Source organism: Chiloscyllium plagiosum, chromosome 34 (assembly GCF_004010195.1).
Source record: "Chiloscyllium plagiosum isolate BGI_BamShark_2017 chromosome 34, ASM401019v2, whole genome shotgun sequence".
In the NCBI taxonomy this organism is placed as follows: domain Eukaryota; kingdom Metazoa; phylum Chordata; class Chondrichthyes; order Orectolobiformes; family Hemiscylliidae; genus Chiloscyllium; species Chiloscyllium plagiosum.
In genome coordinates, this window is record NC_057743.1 from 12,293,711 (window position 1) to 12,311,858 (window position 18,148).

At 38.9% G+C, this 18,148-nt stretch overlaps 1 protein-coding gene across 4 annotated transcripts in view; it reads right to left on the bottom strand.

The window, feature by feature from the left end:
* Nucleotides 1-18,148, bottom strand: part of disp3 (dispatched RND transporter family member 3) — a 492,208-nt gene that overhangs the window by 45,821 nt on the left and 428,239 nt on the right. For all 4 annotated transcript variants that reach the window (XM_043675594.1, XM_043675595.1, XM_043675596.1 and 1 more), the window contains 3 exons: nt 10,672-10,767; nt 8,509-8,645; nt 1,309-1,490 (listed from right to left, as the gene is read on the bottom strand). In XM_043675594.1, coding sequence (XP_043531529.1) covers nt 1,309-1,490; nt 8,509-8,645; nt 10,672-10,767 — 415 coding nt within the window. The remainder of the gene's footprint in view (nt 1-1,308; nt 1,491-8,508; nt 8,646-10,671; nt 10,768-18,148) is intronic.

Genomic DNA, 18,148 nt, shown 5'->3' on the forward strand with positions numbered 1-18,148 from the left:
CCAGCTTGGTCTGAGATAGTGTCTGAGTCAATGCAATGCTTGGTATGAAATACAAAAGACAGCAGTGCAGAAACAAGATTAATGATCTCCTGTGCATTGCGAGGTGCCATTATCTTTTCTCTACTAATTCACACTCGCAGGGTCACCATTCACTCTGTATCAGCCACTACATATCCTTCTCACCAAGGCTTATGGACTACGGATCTCAAGAATGGAAGCAAAGTGTCCACTCAATGGCTCTCACCTACCTCATTCTCTTAAATTACCAACTCTCCTTGCCCTATGAGATTCCTATCGATTCACCATGGCCCAATCCATGGACTGGAAAGGCTCTGGCAGGATCAAGCACCTAACTGACCTTGGCCAATCCCTTGGGTAACACCCTTGACTGATTGTGATGGTACCTATTGACTGCTGGACTTTCACACAAGGCTATTCAGTCCAACATATGCAAAGTGTTTGTTGTGTAAACTGCTGGCACATGCTATTGGTGTGACATCGATGTAGCGCAGTATGATACAGCAACATGTCAACCTCTTGTAAGAGAGTGGTTCAAGAGAATAGCTCACCATCACCCTCCAGGACAAAGTAGACCACTTGCTTGGCACTGCATTGAACACCTTCAATATTTATTTCCTTTAACACAAGTGAACAGTCGCACCAGTGTATACCACCTAGAAGATTCAGTACATTAACTCACTAAGGCTCGTCTTACAGCATGTTCTGAATCTGCAACCTCTACCACCTACAAGGTCAAGGGCAGAAGATGCTTATGAATATCATCACTTGCAAATTCCTCTCCAAGGTACACACCATTCTGACTTAGTACTATTTCAAAATTCCTTCAGTTTCTCTAGATTAAAGTCCTGGATCCTTTCCTAACTGCACTCTGGATGTACTCATTGCATCAGGACTGCAGTGGTTCAGGAAGGTAGCTTCACATTCTCAAACGTAAATAGGGATGGACAATAAATTATGGCATAACCAGTGAGACACACAGTCCATGAATGAATGAAACAGAATCATTTTAAATAGTTCAAATGTATACCCCATAAGAACAGGATTAGGCCACCTAGCTCTTCAAGCCTATTCTGTCATTCGAATAGATCAAGGCTGATTTGCAGTTAAATTAATTTACCAACCTTAGTTCTATGACTTTGATGCCTAAGTAAAATCAGTGTGGATAAATGGATCGAAGGTGCAATTCTTAATCTTTGATACTCCAGGGAATGCATTTTGGCAGGTGGGGTGGGCAATGAGGTTAGGCAAGAAATGCAAAAGAGACATTTGACAAATCTTATAACTTACTGAGTGTGACGTTGTTTAGTGGCTGCTGCATAGAAATGGAAATCAAGATTCCAGCCTTTCTTTTTATTGCATGATAATGATGTGATCATCCATTTCTTTGGACACTTGGGACTTGGCAACCCAACAATGGAAGAGCAAACTGTCAGCTTCTTTGTAAAATTACCGTAGGGTGCTGTGTAAACCTTAGAAGCAGAAAGAGATAATCAAAGTGATTATTATAATTCAGATTGACATTATCCAAGGTCCCTTAATGCAGAAAAATGTACCTTGGTGTATTTCAGTGGTGAGTAATTAATCAAAAATGGACACTGAGGAAGATATTAAAATGAGGTGTGGTTGGCTTTAAGGAGAAGTGAGAGGTAGTGTTATGAATTTGAAGACGTGGACTGTACCTTTAAGGGAGAGTAAATGCTGTTCGGAACTGAGAGCTTTAAAACACCTGTGTTGTGACTAGATAACAGTCTCAGGGTGTAATGGAAAATTGAAAATATGCGTTTGGCTGTGAAATGGATACCTGAGTTGGTTGCTGTTTTGACAACAATTCGAATTTAACAATTTAAATTATGCCCCAGGATACTAAAACCCAATTGAGTTTGAATTTATTGTTTTGCCAACAACGAACCAATGAGATGAACCAATGTTGGGGATATAAAAAAAGGCAGGTATTTTGAATATTGGAGACAGAGCAGCTGCCATTGAGAGAGAGCCAAGAAATTAGGAAATACTCTCTATCAAAGATACCTTTTCATATGAAACATACTCGCAGTAAAAAGAAATAAGACAACCCAGGGAGATCTTCAGCTGGAAGAAGACAGATACTGAAGTTGACAGCTGCTGTGTGGTTTTGAAATTAATATAATTTTCATAAATGTCTTATTGGAACAGCATACTGTTGTAGAATTTGAGACAGGTAATAAGTAGTTAAGAGAAAGGGGGGCTTAGAGTTGAGAATAGTTGTTGTTTAATGTTCACTTTTAGAGTTAAAGAATAAATTGATATTATTTTCTTTAAATAGTGGAATTTGGGATTTCCCTGTCACTTATAGTTTAACAGATTATGGGGCAAGGTGAGCTTTCCTGGTGTTTGGTTTAATTAACAGAGGGGTTCACTGCTATGTCGTAACAGTTTGGAAGCTCAAGTCTGAGATTTGGGCAGATTTAGACAGATCCAGTCTCAGATTTGGACAGATTAGAACATATTTGGGGTAGGAAAGATCCCAGCAGATTTGAACACTTGCCGATTAGTGTCCTAGATCTTTAAATAAAACGTAGGTGAGACCATTTGTTTAATTTCAGTTACTTGTCGTTGGTTAAATTGAAAATAAGAGAAATGGCTCTTCAGATTGCTAAAGAGGTTCTGGGGTTTGAAGTTGCTGCCCAAATTTCCTAAGAAAGTTTAGAAAGACAGAGGGAGGACGTAATTTTACAATTAGCAAATAGGTTAGAGTTGCTTTTAATCAGGGATAAAAACAAAGCTGAAATTGTGATGGAGTTGGTCAAGCACTTAGGTACATCAGAGAAACAGACAAATGAGTAGAGTTAGTAAAACTTAAATTGCAACTGAGACAAATGGAAAGTGCTAAAAGTAAAGAAAGAGAAAGAGAGAGAGGAGAAAAAGAGAGAGAAGGACGAGAGAGAGAGAGGAAAAGAAAGGGAGAGAAGGTTCTTAGCTGAGTAAAGAGAGAGAAGAAAGAGAAAGAGAGAAAGGGAGAGTGAATTTGAACTTCATAAGTTGCAAATTAGTCAGGAAAGTCAAGTTAACAGGGTGGAGATGAAGGCAGAAGTTAGTGATGTATACAAATATGTTAAAACAATGCTACATTTTACTGAAAAAGATGTCAAAGCCTTCTTTATTTCATTTGAAAAATCGGCTAGGCAGATGGAGTGGTCAGAGAACTTGTGGGTAATGCTAGTTCAGATTAAACTGGTAGGCTGAGCGAGTGAGGTATTTGCAGTGCCTCAAATACTTGAGGAGTCAAGAGATTATGCAGATGTCAAACAGACTACTTTGATTGCTTATGAATTGGTATCAGAAGCGTACTGACAGCCGTTCAGAAACATAAAGAAGGAACCTGGTCAGACTTATGTTGAGTTTGAAAGAATTAAACATAGTCATTTTGAAAGATGGTGCAGGCCTTAAAAATGGGTAAAATCTATGAGGTTCTAAGAGAGATTACTCTGGTGGAGGAGTTTAAAAACTCACTTCCAGAGATGATAAGAATTCATGTGGATGAACCTCACTTCCAGAGATGATAAGAATTCATGTGGATGAACAGAAAGCTCAAGAAGTGAGAAGAGGGGCAGAGATGGCAGATGAATATGCATTGATGCATAAGGCAAAATCCAGCTTCCGGCAAGAATTTCATCTTGTGAGCAATAGAAACTGGGAGAAAGGTATATCCTACACTACAAAACAAAGAGTGGAACACACTGGTCATAGTTTACCACAGGTGAAAAAAGAAGCCCAAGTGGGTAAATAGGGGGTGAAAGTCCTCAGGTGTTTCCACTATGGTAAGGTGGGACATGGAAAGTCACGGTGCCGCTTGTTGAAGAAAGGCACTGTGGGAAAAGATGTGGTAAAAGAGGCTAAGCCAGTGGAATTATTGAAGGTAGTAAAGGAGACCCCAGGAAACGTCGAGGAGCTGCAGGAGAGTGCACAGCCTAGGCAGGGAATTGGTATTGAGTTAGTGTCTGCTCTTTATAAAGACATCGCCTTTGTGTGTAAGGTTTACTCAGGAAGAACATGGGGAGAAGGGAAAGAAGTTATAGTTTTTAGAGATACGGGCTCTTATCGGTCTCTAGTAGTAAGGGATGAACGTATTTGCACTCTTTCTTACATGTTACCCAAGAGAGTGGTAACTTGTGGAATAGATGAATAGAAATTTAGCGTTCCCTTATTTAAGGTCAGGTTGAAGAGCCAAATCAACACTGGGGAAGTAACAGTGGGAGTGATTGACAGAGTGTCAGCTCCAGGAATACAGTTTGTTCTTGGGAATGATTTAGCAGCATCCAAGGTGGGAGTGATACCCCTTGATGTGGAGAAGCCAAAAGAAGACCAGTAGTGGGCGGCACGGTGGCACAGTGGTTAGCACTGCTGCCTCACAGCGCCAGAGACCCGGGTCCAATTCCCGCCTCAGGCGACTGACTGTGTGGAGTTTGCACGTTCTCCCTGTGTCTGTGTGGGTTTCCTCCGGGTGCTCCGGTTTCCTCCCACAGTCCAAAGATGTGCAGGTCAGGTGAATTGGCCATACTAAATTGCCTGTAGTGTTGGGTAAATGTAAATGTAGGGGTAGGGGTATGGGTGGGTTGCGCTTCGGCGGGTCGTTGTGGACTTGTTGGGCTGAAGGGCCTGTTTCCACACTGTAATGTAATGTAATGTAAAAAGTGTAATGTAAGACCAGGGAACTGAGAAGTTAAAAGAAAAACACCCTGGAACTTTTCCAGACTGTGTAGTAACAAGATCCCACTAGCATAATTCACAGCAAGAAGCAAAAACTAAAGAGAAAGATAAAGGAGTTGAGGTTTAGTTAGCTGATACCCTGTTTGATGTAATAATGGTGCAGGAAAAACCTGAACTGGAAGAAGCTCAGGCAGAAGTGTTTAGTCTTGAAAGGCTGATGGGCTTACGACAGATATATATTGATGCATACTCAGAAAAGGAATCAGAATGTATTCCTGAGGTTATTATCTTATAGATAGAATCCTAAGATGAAAATGGAGACCACTGCAGGTTAGTGCAGAGGGGAAATGGGCGGAAGTGCACCAGATTGTGTTGCCGGTAGCACACAGACAGGAGATGTTAAGGGTAGCTCATGAGTTACCAGTTACCAGTAGGAGGTCACCTAGGTGTGAGGAAGACTCAGGCTAAGGTACAAAAGCATTCGGGAATTGGCCTGGACTGCACAAAAATGTGGTTAAAGTTTGAAGTAATATGTCATACGTGTTAAATGATAGGTAAGCCACAGGCAGCAATGAAACCAGCATCTTTGTTGCCAATTCCCGCATTCAAAGAATCTTTCATGTAGGTTATGATTGATTATGTAGGTCCCCTCCCTAAAACTAAAAGTGGGAACCAGTACTTGCTAACCACAATGGATGTGCCTACTAAATTTCTGGAGGCAATTCCATTATGGAGTATGAAGGTAAAAATGGTGGTCGACGAGTTACCAGCTTTCTTTACATTGTATGGGCTACCCAGAAAGATTCAGTCAGACCAAGAATCTAATTTTACTGCTAGGCTGTTTAAGGAAGTCATGGATAGTTTAGGCATATAGTCCTTTAAATCAAGTGCATACCATCCTGAATGCCAGGGAGCTTTGGAAAGGTGGCATCAGACCCTGAAGACCATGTTAAGAGCATACTGTCAGGATTATCTGAATGATTGGGACAAAGTTATCCTATTTGCATTGTTTACCATTAGAGATGCCCCAAATGAATCTACTCAGTTTACTCCCTTTAAATTAATATTTAGACATGAAGTGAGAGGGCCTTTGAAATTAATTAAAGAAAAATTGACAGGACCGAAGTCAGAGATCTCACACTTGGATTATGTATCTGAGGTGAGGGAGAGGTTAAATTGGGTAAGTATGTTAGTTAAACAGCAACTGAAGAGGGCACAGGATAGAAATGAAGCAGGTGGCACTTAGAAACTCTAAAATTCAGACGTTTTCCCATGGGGATGATGTATTAATACTGTTACCAGTGGTAGGAGAGCCCTTCAATGCCAGGTTTAGTGGTCCCTATCAAATTTGAGAAACACTTGAGTCAGAGAAAAAGTTAGTAAAGATTCTGGATAGAAAGAAAACTGTATTGGGTATGTGTCACAATGTTGGTCTTTTTACAAGTTTACTATGCCCTTGACTTTTTTTCCAGAGAGGGGGTAGTTGGCCAGGCTCCAACTAAGCTGGGTTTGAAAGGTGTATTGGGGACCTTTTTCGTTTAATCCTATCAGATAATGCCTCCAGCCTGGGGCTTTCATGTCTTAAAGAAAAGATATAATCAAAGGGGAGTGGCCAGCTGTGTAGCTAGCCTTCATTTAGATTAGAGGTTTTGATTCAGTTCAGCAGCAGTGTAGGTGAAGAAAGGCTGCTAATTCTCTCCCTTCTTCTGCTCTTCTGACTTTGTAACCTATACGCTTTTTGTGTCATTCTTACTCTTTGTGCTGAGGCGTTTATTTATGGGGACTGTTGCAAGTATTTTCTGAACAGCATCATTCAGTTGGGATAGTCTGTTGAGGTTTTGGATAGAATAAGTTATCTTGTATTCTATTTTCTATTCTTTTTGTTTTATTCTGTTCTTTTGTAAATAAATTCTGTTTGTTTAAAACTTGGCAGTAGAATCAGCTAATTCACTCCGGGAATATCCACTATACACTTATTAAAAAGAAAGAGCAAATTTACAGTCTGGACTACCTGCTTAAAACTGTTTTTACCGGTCAGGTCTGGTCCATGACATATGTCATGTGAATATGTTGAAACCCTACGATAATAGAGACAGAGAACTAGAGAAATAGGTGTTAATTTCTGCTCTGCAGAGTGAGGAATCAAATCTAGATGTCATGGAGTTTGATGTGCCTCAAAATATGTTAAACAATGAGGAAGTTCGACGATGGGATAGGTTAGTGAACTATCTGTCTCAGGAACAAAGAACCCAGTTGAAAGGTTTGTTGCAGCAGTATAAGGACATATGCAGGAATAAGATGGGGAGGATGAATACGATTGTGCATGAGGTGGAAGTAGGGAATGCTGTCTAATAAAACAACACTCCTACAGACTGATCCTCTCAAAGCCACACAAGTCCAGAAGGAAATGGATGTGATGCTCAACAAAGATATCATCGAACCAAGTCAGAGTGAATGGAGTTCACCGATTGTGTTAATTCCCAAACGTGACAGGACGCAACGATTTAGCGTGGACTATCAGAAAAGGTCAATGCAGTAACAAAATCAGACTCTCATACCCAATATCAAGATTGGAGGACTGTGTACAGTAAGTTGGACAGGCAAGTTACATCACAATATCAATACAAAGTGATGTCTTTTGGAATGATGAACACACCAGTCACATTCCAACGACTCATGAACAGATTAACAAACTGTGCAGTTTATCTGGATGATGTAGTGATCTATAGTGGGTCATGGAAAAGTCACATGGTATAGTTGGCAGAGATCTTTGAACGATTCCGAGAAGGGTTCACTGTCGTGTTTAACAGTAGAGAGGCAGAAGGATGGAATTCTAGTGTGTCGGTCTAACTCATTAATGGGGTAGCTGTAAAGGATTAAGAGGATAATCCCATTGGAAACCAATCTGAAATGGGAATCAATGAGGGTGACCAAAATTCAACAACTTAATTCTACTTAATTTTACCAGCTGGGGGTGATGATTTATGTTCAACCATTTCTGTATTGTTATTAACTACCTTTACTCAAGTGACTTTATTTTTATCACTATTACATGCAGTGGTTAGATATATTAGTATGAGAGAATAGTTTAGCAATTTTAATTGATGTTTGTATCAAAGCATTTTCTGGCAGAAATCATTGGAATACTGCCTAGGGATACCGAAGCCAAATTTAGCACTCTGTTATGGGATCAGCTCCCAATATGGATTAGGGGTCAATTTCGTAACAGTTATTATTCAAATCTGTAAGAGGAGTCATCAGTGTATTCTGCCACAATACAGCTTGTGCCACAGAAAAATTAATGCAATTCATTGGGAAGGTGATGTCATTAAAATATGGTGATGATATTACATAGAACTTACAGCGGAACAACAGAACATTCAGTTCTAGTAGATTGTATGAGTACATGTACCATTCAATGTTTTCCTACCTACTTCATCTAATCCTTTCTCAATATCTCCCTTTGTACTTAACTTGTTTGTTTCTGAATGCATTCATGTTATTTGCTTCAAATCCTTGTGTGTAGCAATATTCACATTCTAACCACTGTGTGGATAGAGGTCTCCCATCCGTATTCCCTCTCAATCAAAGTTTATTTACAGCTTCTAACTTTTTGGCTCCTGTAAGTGCTCCATGACTACCATAAAAATGTTTTGTTCATTTTGTTCTATTATGTCAGCCCAAGTTTTCCCTCTTCTAAAAAATCCTAGTTGATGCATTTTTTAAATTATAAACTTCTTGATGCAGTTGTTACAGTTCAATAATTCTAGTCTATTCAAAAAACATTTTGCAGGAACTCACTTTAAATGATGGGATCTCCCCATTCTTTGTTGATGGCAAATGCCATGGCCATGGAACAGAGGAATCCAAAGAAAATCTGTAGATGGCAGGTTGGACATCATCTTCATACTTGGTGACATAAACAGTCCGTAAGGCACCTGAGAAAATGTATTCAAATTGCAAAGATTCTAGTGATAAACAGAAATTGCATGTTCCAAGGGAAATATTAGAACTCAGCATTTCTCTTTTTTATGTTTTCTTTCTTCTCATCTTGATTTTTTCTTAAGTTTTGAAATTTTGTATACACTTGGTGAATTAGTGGAAGACAGAATTGAGCTACCTGTATTGCCAGTGGAACGAGAAATGTAATGCAGCAACATTAGCCACAGAAAGAAGACCTGTAATGATAACGATGAGTTGCCCACTTAAGGAGGCTAAAACCCATTGGATCTAGATCTGACAAGATTTTTAGCTCTTTGATGCCAGCACTGCAGGATGAAATGAGCTAAATTGACATTAGATTTCCCCATTTCCATGATGTTAAAATATGGTGATGATATTACATAGAACTTACAGCGGAACAACAGAACATTCAGTTCTAGTAGATTGTATGAGTACATGTACCATTCAATGTTCTCCAACCTACTTCATCTAATCCTTTCTTAATATCTCCCTTTGTATTTAACTCGTTTGTTTCTGAATGCATTCATGTTATTTGCTTTGAATAATTCCTGAAAATTCAGGAATATTTTCAATTTTTGAAATAGTTTATATCATACTTGTTCACCAATGAATTGCTGAATATTTGGAATCAGTCACCTGAGGTCAAGTTACCACTATTCACACATGGGAGTCTAAATGTTGGCACCAAAGAGGGGATTAATCGTGTCTTCAGAACATGTTAAAGTGTGTGCAGATTCTAGCAGGTGTAACTAGGAATAGGAACCTTAGGTAATTTTTCCTATTCAGGTGTTGGGTCTTTTTAGTTTTGCACCTCACACGTGTGATCGAATTCTACACCGTATTAAGAGTAAGATGTCCACAATTCCCCAGATAGCTGAAGATCCATTAATTGGCCCAAGCTGCGTCTTCCACCCCATTTTGGGAAGTGGTCTCACTCTCTAATCTCTGCAACTGGGATTACATTCAGTCCCCAGAAGAAATTGTTTCTGAGACTAAACACTGAGTTAAGTGAAAGTGATGGGTATTGCCTGGGTCGGGGTGGAGAGGTAGAGGTGTGGTATGGTGGGGGAGGGGGGCATAGACGGCAGGATTAGACCTTTGGAAGGAAGGGGGTGCATTTTCAAGATCTTGAAAATGGGGACCCTGCAAACAAAGTAGTCTTCCATTGCCCACAACCACCCAAGAAGTGAAACCAGTTGGGTTTCCCAACTGTCGCTGATGGCTAACAGGGAAAACGTTGTAGTGACTTGTCAAGAAATCCTGCAATTAGCATGTGGGAAAAGGCAGCTAAATCCTCCATTTACCTGTGTAAAATTGTAGCATAGAGTGGGTAGGCACCATAAGCAATACCTATGGCATTGGATCTAATTTTCTGGATCTCTGGACCTGGCTACCAACAACACAGCCCCACTTTCCCATCCCGCCCCTGGGGAAGTATAACATTCAGGTCAAGGTATGACTTCCTCCAAAAGTAAAATCTGAGTTGTTTTAGGAAAGAAAGAAAACTCAGCAGGAACGAAGTAACTTTAAGTGGCACAAAAGCAGTGGCAGCTGAGTCTTAGTACTATTTACAATATAGGGAATAATAAAGCAGATAAACAGTCAGTGGAAAGGAGGTTTGTACTGAAGAGGATGCTAAAGGCCAAATTTATCCATTATTTTTAGGGCAAATGATTTCCTTCATTTAGATCAGGTCAGAAACAACCATTTCCAGCACCTTAAAGAGATTTTATTGTAAAATTATAACATAACACCAAAAATGCACAAAACCTATCAGGTTTACTGTTTCATATTATGCCATTTAAAACTACTAGCCCCAAGTGTAATTAAAGTAACATCCCTTTCAAGCTAAAAAACAAATGCTTTGACACACTTTTTTGGTTCAGACACCAATTTCCTACTACCTTGGCAGAAACAGGCAACAATTTTGGAGGAGAATTAGTAAGGACAAGCCAAAAACATAAGGGCACATCTGACCTGTGCCTGTATTCTGTGTCGTACCTCGTTTATTCCATGGGAGATTCTCTCCTCGTTTCTTCTTGTCTGAAGATGTTCGCATGTTATTTAGCAGAGGTTGCGGCTTTTCCTGAAACACACCTATTGTATAGAAGCATGCCAATTAGAAAACCAACATATCAGCATACACTGATAACTGTAAACTTTAAATATTTACAGATTTTCATATTGGTTTACTCACATAGTAAAACAAACACATCCAGCAAGTATTAGTAAAAGTATCATGATTAGTTTTATCTAAATTCAATATCTAGGGTGGATATTAGGCTAATTTTTGTGAAGTGAAAATGGCCACATACCCACAGGCTCCTTGAACAGGAATGCTTAGGATTGGAATCTAGTTCCTCTATGGTGCCTCAGGTTTAGTTATTACAAACAAAAAAAAAGCTGCCACTAGTATCTCAGCATTAACTGATCCATGATATAGAAGACATTTATATGCCCCATTGTTCTTGTGTCATTTTTTGAAAATACCTATTTACCTAATAATTTCCTTTCACTATTTCCTTTTCAAATATTTATCAATTTTTTTTAATATTGTTATTGGTCCAATTCCACTGCCTTTTCTATTAGGGCATTCAATGCCCTAACAACCATTTGTATGGAAGAATTTCTTGTATTCTCACCTTTTATTCTCTGTTGATGGTTTTAAATTAATGTCCATAAATGCCCTCTAGTTTAGTGACAGACTGAGCAAAAGCAATAGGTACGTTAAACTATTATTTGATTTCCATCATCAATTAGAGGATGCAGCTGCAAAGTGATGCACAGAAACATGCATGAATACTGTAGCTTTAAACCTAATAAACCATCAATCTGCACAAAATAAAACTCAAGATGCATTAACAAATTAATGCAAACTTTATAAGTGGTTTAAAAATGAGACTTTTATATTGTAATATCTCGAAGTATAACATTTGATTTATACAGAATATATTAGGCGTGGTTTATAAGAGGAAAAAAGTTAAATTATTCCAACTGTGTACTTCTTTTTGGAGCAAATATGTATCTGGAGGACGGGAATGTTTCCTCTAATGTATTTGTGTTGGTCTTGACAAAAACAGAGTACAGTATACACCGTCAGAATATCTCTGTCATTCAGCTGCAGAAAGCATTATGTGTAATATTGCTAAGGCTTTATACGCAGAAGCAATCTTTATTTACACAATCTGAGGGGTGGCACAGTGGCTTAGTGGTCAGCACTGCTGCCTCACAGCACCAGGGACCTGGGTTCAATTCCAACCTTGGGCAACTGTCTGTGTGGAGTTTGCACATTCTCCCTGTAGGTTTCCTCCCACAATCCAAAATTGTGCAGGTTAGGTGAATTGGCCATATTAAATTGCTCTTGGTGTTCAGGGATGCATTGGTTAAGTGCATTAGTCAGGGGTAAATATACGGTAGGGGAATAGGTCTCTTGGAGGGTTTGGTGTGGACTTGTTGAGCTGGGTTACTCTTTGAAGGGTTTGGTGTGGACTTGTTGAGCTGAAGGGATTCTATGAATCCCAATAAGTAATTACAATATTGATTTTAAATGGTACGAGACAGCACACCACATATTAGTTTGTACACTGATATAAGTATGCAGAAAACTGCTAACTTTTCTTGCAGTTGTCAATACTATAGATCAGAGTTGTCAAACTTTTCACATGGGGCCAGATTTCAATATTTCTCTCACTTGGTAAATGGGGGCAAATTGCAGAAAGACAAGTCTTGGCCAACAATGAACAAGAATAAGTATTAAACAGATAATTTAAAAAATGAGTCATTAATAAAAATGGGCACTTAAAAATGCCAAGCAGCAAGGCTAAAGAATTAAATATTTTTTGCTATCTTGCTTAAGAAACAGCATTAGAGAGGGAAAGTCTAGGGAAGGGAGAGTTGGGATTCAGTGCCAAGTCAAGGTAGGTCTAACTAACATTGACTTTGAGTTTACCCCTGGTGATATACACACCTTTCTTTTTCTAACCCTGTCACTTAAGGAGAGCAACAGCTTAAAAAAAAGGGACAGAGAGCCAGGAGGAGTTCAGCACCGTACATGAAGAGTCCGGGAAGAATAACTGGTGGTGAATAACTGGTGAATTATTCTACTTATTGTGATTGTAACAAAGAGGTTTTTTTAAGTGACAGGAGGGCAGATCAGTTGAGAGAAATGGAATGTATATTCTCCTTTATGTGGCTAGTCATAAATGTTCCATGTATCCCAGATGAGCATATCGGCAGGAAAAATCATTATCCTCACAAGTTTGAGCTCTAGGCTTTGAAACTTAGTGGTGACTGGAATCATGGATTTATATCCTGCTGGGGAAAGGTGAACAGCCAGAATCTTGGTACACATTGGTACCAATAACTTGAAGAGAAATGAAGAGCTGAAAGCAGAGCCTAAGAAGTTATGAAGGAAATTTAAAACAAAACAGGATCTCAAGAGCAGTAATCTCAAGATTACTCCCAGTGCCACATGCTCGTGAGGAAAGGAATAGGAAGATTGATCGATTGAACATGTGGCTATAGAATTGGTATAGGAGGAAGGCATCAGGTTTTAAAGGCATTAAGGTGAGCTCTGAGGTAGTTGAGACTTGACAAGCTGGAAAGGTTACGCCTTAACAGGATTGCGACTGATTTCCTGGGCAGGGATACTTATTAGTGCTGTTTAGGAAGGTTAAAACCAGCTTGATAGAAGGATGTGGACCTGAGAGTAGCTCAAATCGGAAAGAAGTTAGAATTTCAAAAGGGCACTGACACATATGGTAATTGGGAATTTAGCCCTTATTTGTGTTCATTATCAATACATGCAAATCCAAATACAGTACAACCTTGATTATCTGAACGAGACGGGCCGGGAATATTGTGTTCGGATAACTGATCATTTGGATAACTGATCTGATCGTAAACAAGTGGTAACTTATGAGTGCCAATTATCCGAACGTGCCTCGGTTATCCGGCACACCATAATGCCATTTAATTGATAACTGATTGCCAAGTTTCCTAATGCCATTTTTATAGGACCTTGAGATCTTGTTCAGATAATCCAAAATTCAGATAATTGGTGTTCGGTAAATCAAAGTTGTACTGTACATCTAGTTTCCCAAGTAATTCAATGTGGGTGCTATCTTTAGTAAGAAAGTTCTATTCAGAATACCAGAGTCGCTCTTCAATGACTTCAAAACATATAATGATAAACTGCTGAGGGCCTCGGAAAGCCAGTATCATCTCATCTGAGCACATGCATTATGGAAGATATTTGTTAAAAATTACAGTTAAAAATTACAACAATGCAACGTTATTGCAACGATGTAAACTATGCAACATAACTGCCAAAACAGCTATTCTGAGGAAGCATAATCCTTTCAAAAAGATTGCTGTGAATGCTTTATATGGGGAGACATAAAGTAACGCAATTTCACACCACTTGCACATGCAGTTGTGATAAATGCTGCAAATTGTTCACCTTTCATCACTAGATGAAATAAAATATTATTTTAAATTAAAACATAAAAATACAAAGTATTTTCAATTTAAGCATTCATCTTGGGTGTTACCATCCCATCTGGCACCACAGCTATTTGGCCTGATAATAAAGTAGAGAACAATCTTCTAGTAGCTTGGTGTAACTGAATAACTTGGCAGACCATCTTACAGCAATAATTAAGAATCAACTTGATTGGAACTAGAGACACAGATAAGGCCAGATTAGGTAGGGATACCAGATTTCCTACTCAAAATGACATTGGTGAACCGATTGGGATTTTACAATCATCTGACAGCTTCACTGTTATATTAGCAGCTTTTCACTTGCATAAAAAAACTGAACTCATATGTTAAAAACTAACCTTTTACAAGTATTATATCAGAATCTGTCATTACACATTTTTAAACTAAGGAAATAAAATACAATAATTTGAATGCTATCTTCTTGACATTTTGCACTTGAATTTTTCCAACTGTATATTGAATAAATTTAAGTATTTCTATATTAGTTGCATGCTGAAAGATCTGAGTTTGGCCAAATGCATCAATTGAAAAAGGAACAGTTTACTGGCTGGATAATGCAATGATGGGAAGGTTGGCTACATGTTAAAAATCTTATTCAGCTCATTATCTATTAAGTTAGAGGGAAGGCAACTACAGGACTTTTAAAGGTCAGATGTTGTATTACCACTAATTGTGAGTATAGTACTTAAAGTATGAACAGTGTATATGATAGAAAGTTATAAAACAAGTCATTTTTGCAAACTTTAAAATACAATGTTCATTACAGTTCATGCGACAGACCACAATGGAAATTCAGGCTGACCATGGTCTATGAAGATGTAATAGACAATCTGTGAAATACATCTTTGGATGCTGGTATCCTGACACCAATTCACCCTTTATGTGCATGTGTACAGTACATGGACTCTGACCAGCTAGCTTAGAACCAGTCCCTAAAATGAGGACCCTCCCTGCGACTCCTGATTATATCTGTCAGTCAGGATTCGATAGTTAACCCTCCCTGATTAGCCCAGGTTAACAGTTCTAATCAGGGAACTCATACTCAACGAGATCCACTGGCTAACCTCATTCCTATCAGTACAGTCTGCAATGGGGTTCAGAGATACATCAGTATAGAACTGACTGATCTGAGTTTCGAATTACACTTCTAATGAAGTTTATATGAACCTCTTTCTGTAGGACATCTTGTATTTCAATGTTTGTAAGACCATTGTTAGAAAAGTTGAAAATTTTGCTTAATTTTACTTCTGTTATCAATAGTAGTAAAGAGTACAAATGTTATAATGATGAATTCAAATGTGGAACTTTGTGATCAGTTATCATGACCATTGCCTTATAGTTTAACGATCTCACTTGGAGGGTCTCAGGTGTCAGTCAAAAATACACTTCTGAGACTGGGCAGAATGAATAGAAATTGATGATGTTACCAGCAGCACTGGAAATAAAAAAGGATTTGTTTCCCATTGAAAACAACCTCCACCTCAATGAATAAACATAATAAAAAATTCTAAGAAAGCAACAAAACTCTTCTTAACTTCCATCTTGCTAGCAATATTGTACTCGAAGTTTATATGGCAGATGTCACAGGTTAATTGCATTTCTGGGTTCTTCTTTTAACTTCAGGAATACAATTTCAATTCAAAGGTGAAATGCTTCTAGATAACATCAAGAGACATTTCCATCTTCTTTGTTTTCAGTCATGAATATTTGAAGTCTAAATTAGGAATCATGAATGGCCTGGATTGCACTGGAGATGGTTTTCAACCATGAACAGCTGTAATGTGAAACTGTCAGAAACAATTCACTTCTGACTCTCAGTGATCATCAGTCGAGTGTATCTTCATCCTGTGTCACTAAAATATGCTTGTTTCTACATTTCTCTCTACCTCTTACTCCACTTAGTTTCCAGGAAGAATAAGAAATTTCTGAAAAGATTCCAACAATAAAATCCTATACTTTTAGAGTTTGGGATCTATCTTTTCAAACAATCTACGCAACCTGAAATGCAGAATTTGTTACAATGTTAGTAAGGTTGTAATCCTCTATTGGGTGAAATGATATTTCTCTCTCTAGGTATGACCATAATATCATTAGGGAGGGATTTCTGAGACTTTGACCCAGTGACATTGAAAGAATGAGAATACATTTCTAAGTCAGGATGGTGAGTGGCTTAGAGGATAACTTGCAGCTGGTGGTGTTCTTATGTGCCTATGCACTTCTCCTTCTAGGTGGAAGTCTTCGTCAGTTGGGAAGGTGCAGTCTAAAGAAACCTGGTGAATGTCTGCAGTGTATCTTGTAGATACATAACACTGCTACTGAGCATCAATGATGGAGTGAGTGGATTTTTGTGTATGTAGTGCCAATCAAGTGGCTTGCTCAGTCTTTGAAAGGTGTCAAGCCTCTTGAATGTTGTTGGATCTGCATTTATCGAGGTAAGTGGTGTGTGTCCATCACTTTCCTTGCTTGTGCCTTGTTCAGGTAATATGTTTTTCAACCTCATTCTTTTGCCTTCTCCCTGTAACTCTTGATCCCCTTTCCAATCAATAAACTTTCTATCTATCTCTGTTTTAAATACACTCAATGACTTGGCTTCCACAGCCTGCTGCAGCAATGATTTCCACAGATTAACCACTCTCTGGCTGAAGAAATTCCTCCTCATCTCAGTTCTAAAGGCAAGGCACTCTGAGGTTGTGCCAGCAGGTACGAGTCTGTCCAACTGTTGGAAAGCCTTCTCCATGTCGACTCGATTCAGGCCTCTCAGTATTCTGTAAATTTCAATCAGATCTCCCCTCATCCTTCTAAACTCTGAGTATAGACCCAGAGTCCTCAACTGCTCCTCATATGACAAGCCATTCAACCTGTGATCATTCATGTAAGCCTCCTCTGGACCCGTTTCAATGCCAGCACATCCCTCCTTTTACAGGGGCACCATCTTCTGGGTGATAAAGGTTTTCCTCCCATTTCCTCCAAACCTTCTGCCCTTACCTTAAATCTATACCACCTGGTCATTGATCCCTCCATCAAGGCGAAAAAAGTTTCTTCCTATCTCCCCTTTATTTGCCCCTCATTATTTTATACATCTTAATCCAGTCCCCTCTTACTCTCATCTGCTTTAAGGATAATATCCCAATATGTCCAATCTTTCTTTATAACTGAAACTCTCCAGCCTAGGCGACAACCTGGTTAACCTCCTCAGCACCTTCTCTTATTCTATCACATCCCTCCTATAATGTGGATTCCAGAACTGACACTTGTAATCTAGCTGCAATCTAAACAACGTTTCATGTCTGGATTACCGAACCATTTGTAAGTCAAGCTCAAAGGTCTTGCCCATGTCTTAATCTATCCCAACTCGTATCACCTTATGCTCACCCACTCCGACGGCCTATTATAGACCCATATGAACACATGTACTCAGATGGCCCCATATCCTACAGGCAAAACCCTTTCAAACTTCTTTGTCCTCAAATACTAGATACCTATTTACCATGATTGTAATTTTAGGCTCAAAGATAATATCTTCAAACCAAACAATTAAGAGTTCATTGTTAAGTATTAACAGAACATGACAATGAATATAGAGTCATAGAGATGTACAGCATGGAAACAGATCCTTCAGTCCAACTTGTCATGCCGACCAGATAATCTAACTTAATCTAGTCCATTTGTCAGCACTTGGCCTATGTCCCTCTAAACCCTTCCTATTCATATGCTCATCCGGATGCCTTTTAAATGCTGCAATTGTACCAGCCTCCAATACTTCCTCTGGCAGTCCATTCCAAGCATGCACCACCATCTGTGTGAAAAAGTTGCCCCTTAGGTCTCCTTTATATCTTTCTCATCTCACCCTAAACCTATGCCTCTAGTTCTGTACTCCGCTACCCCAGGGAAAAAGACCTTATCTATTTATCCTATCCATGCCCTCATGATTTTATAAACCTCTAGAAGGTCACCTCTCAGCCTCCAATGTTCC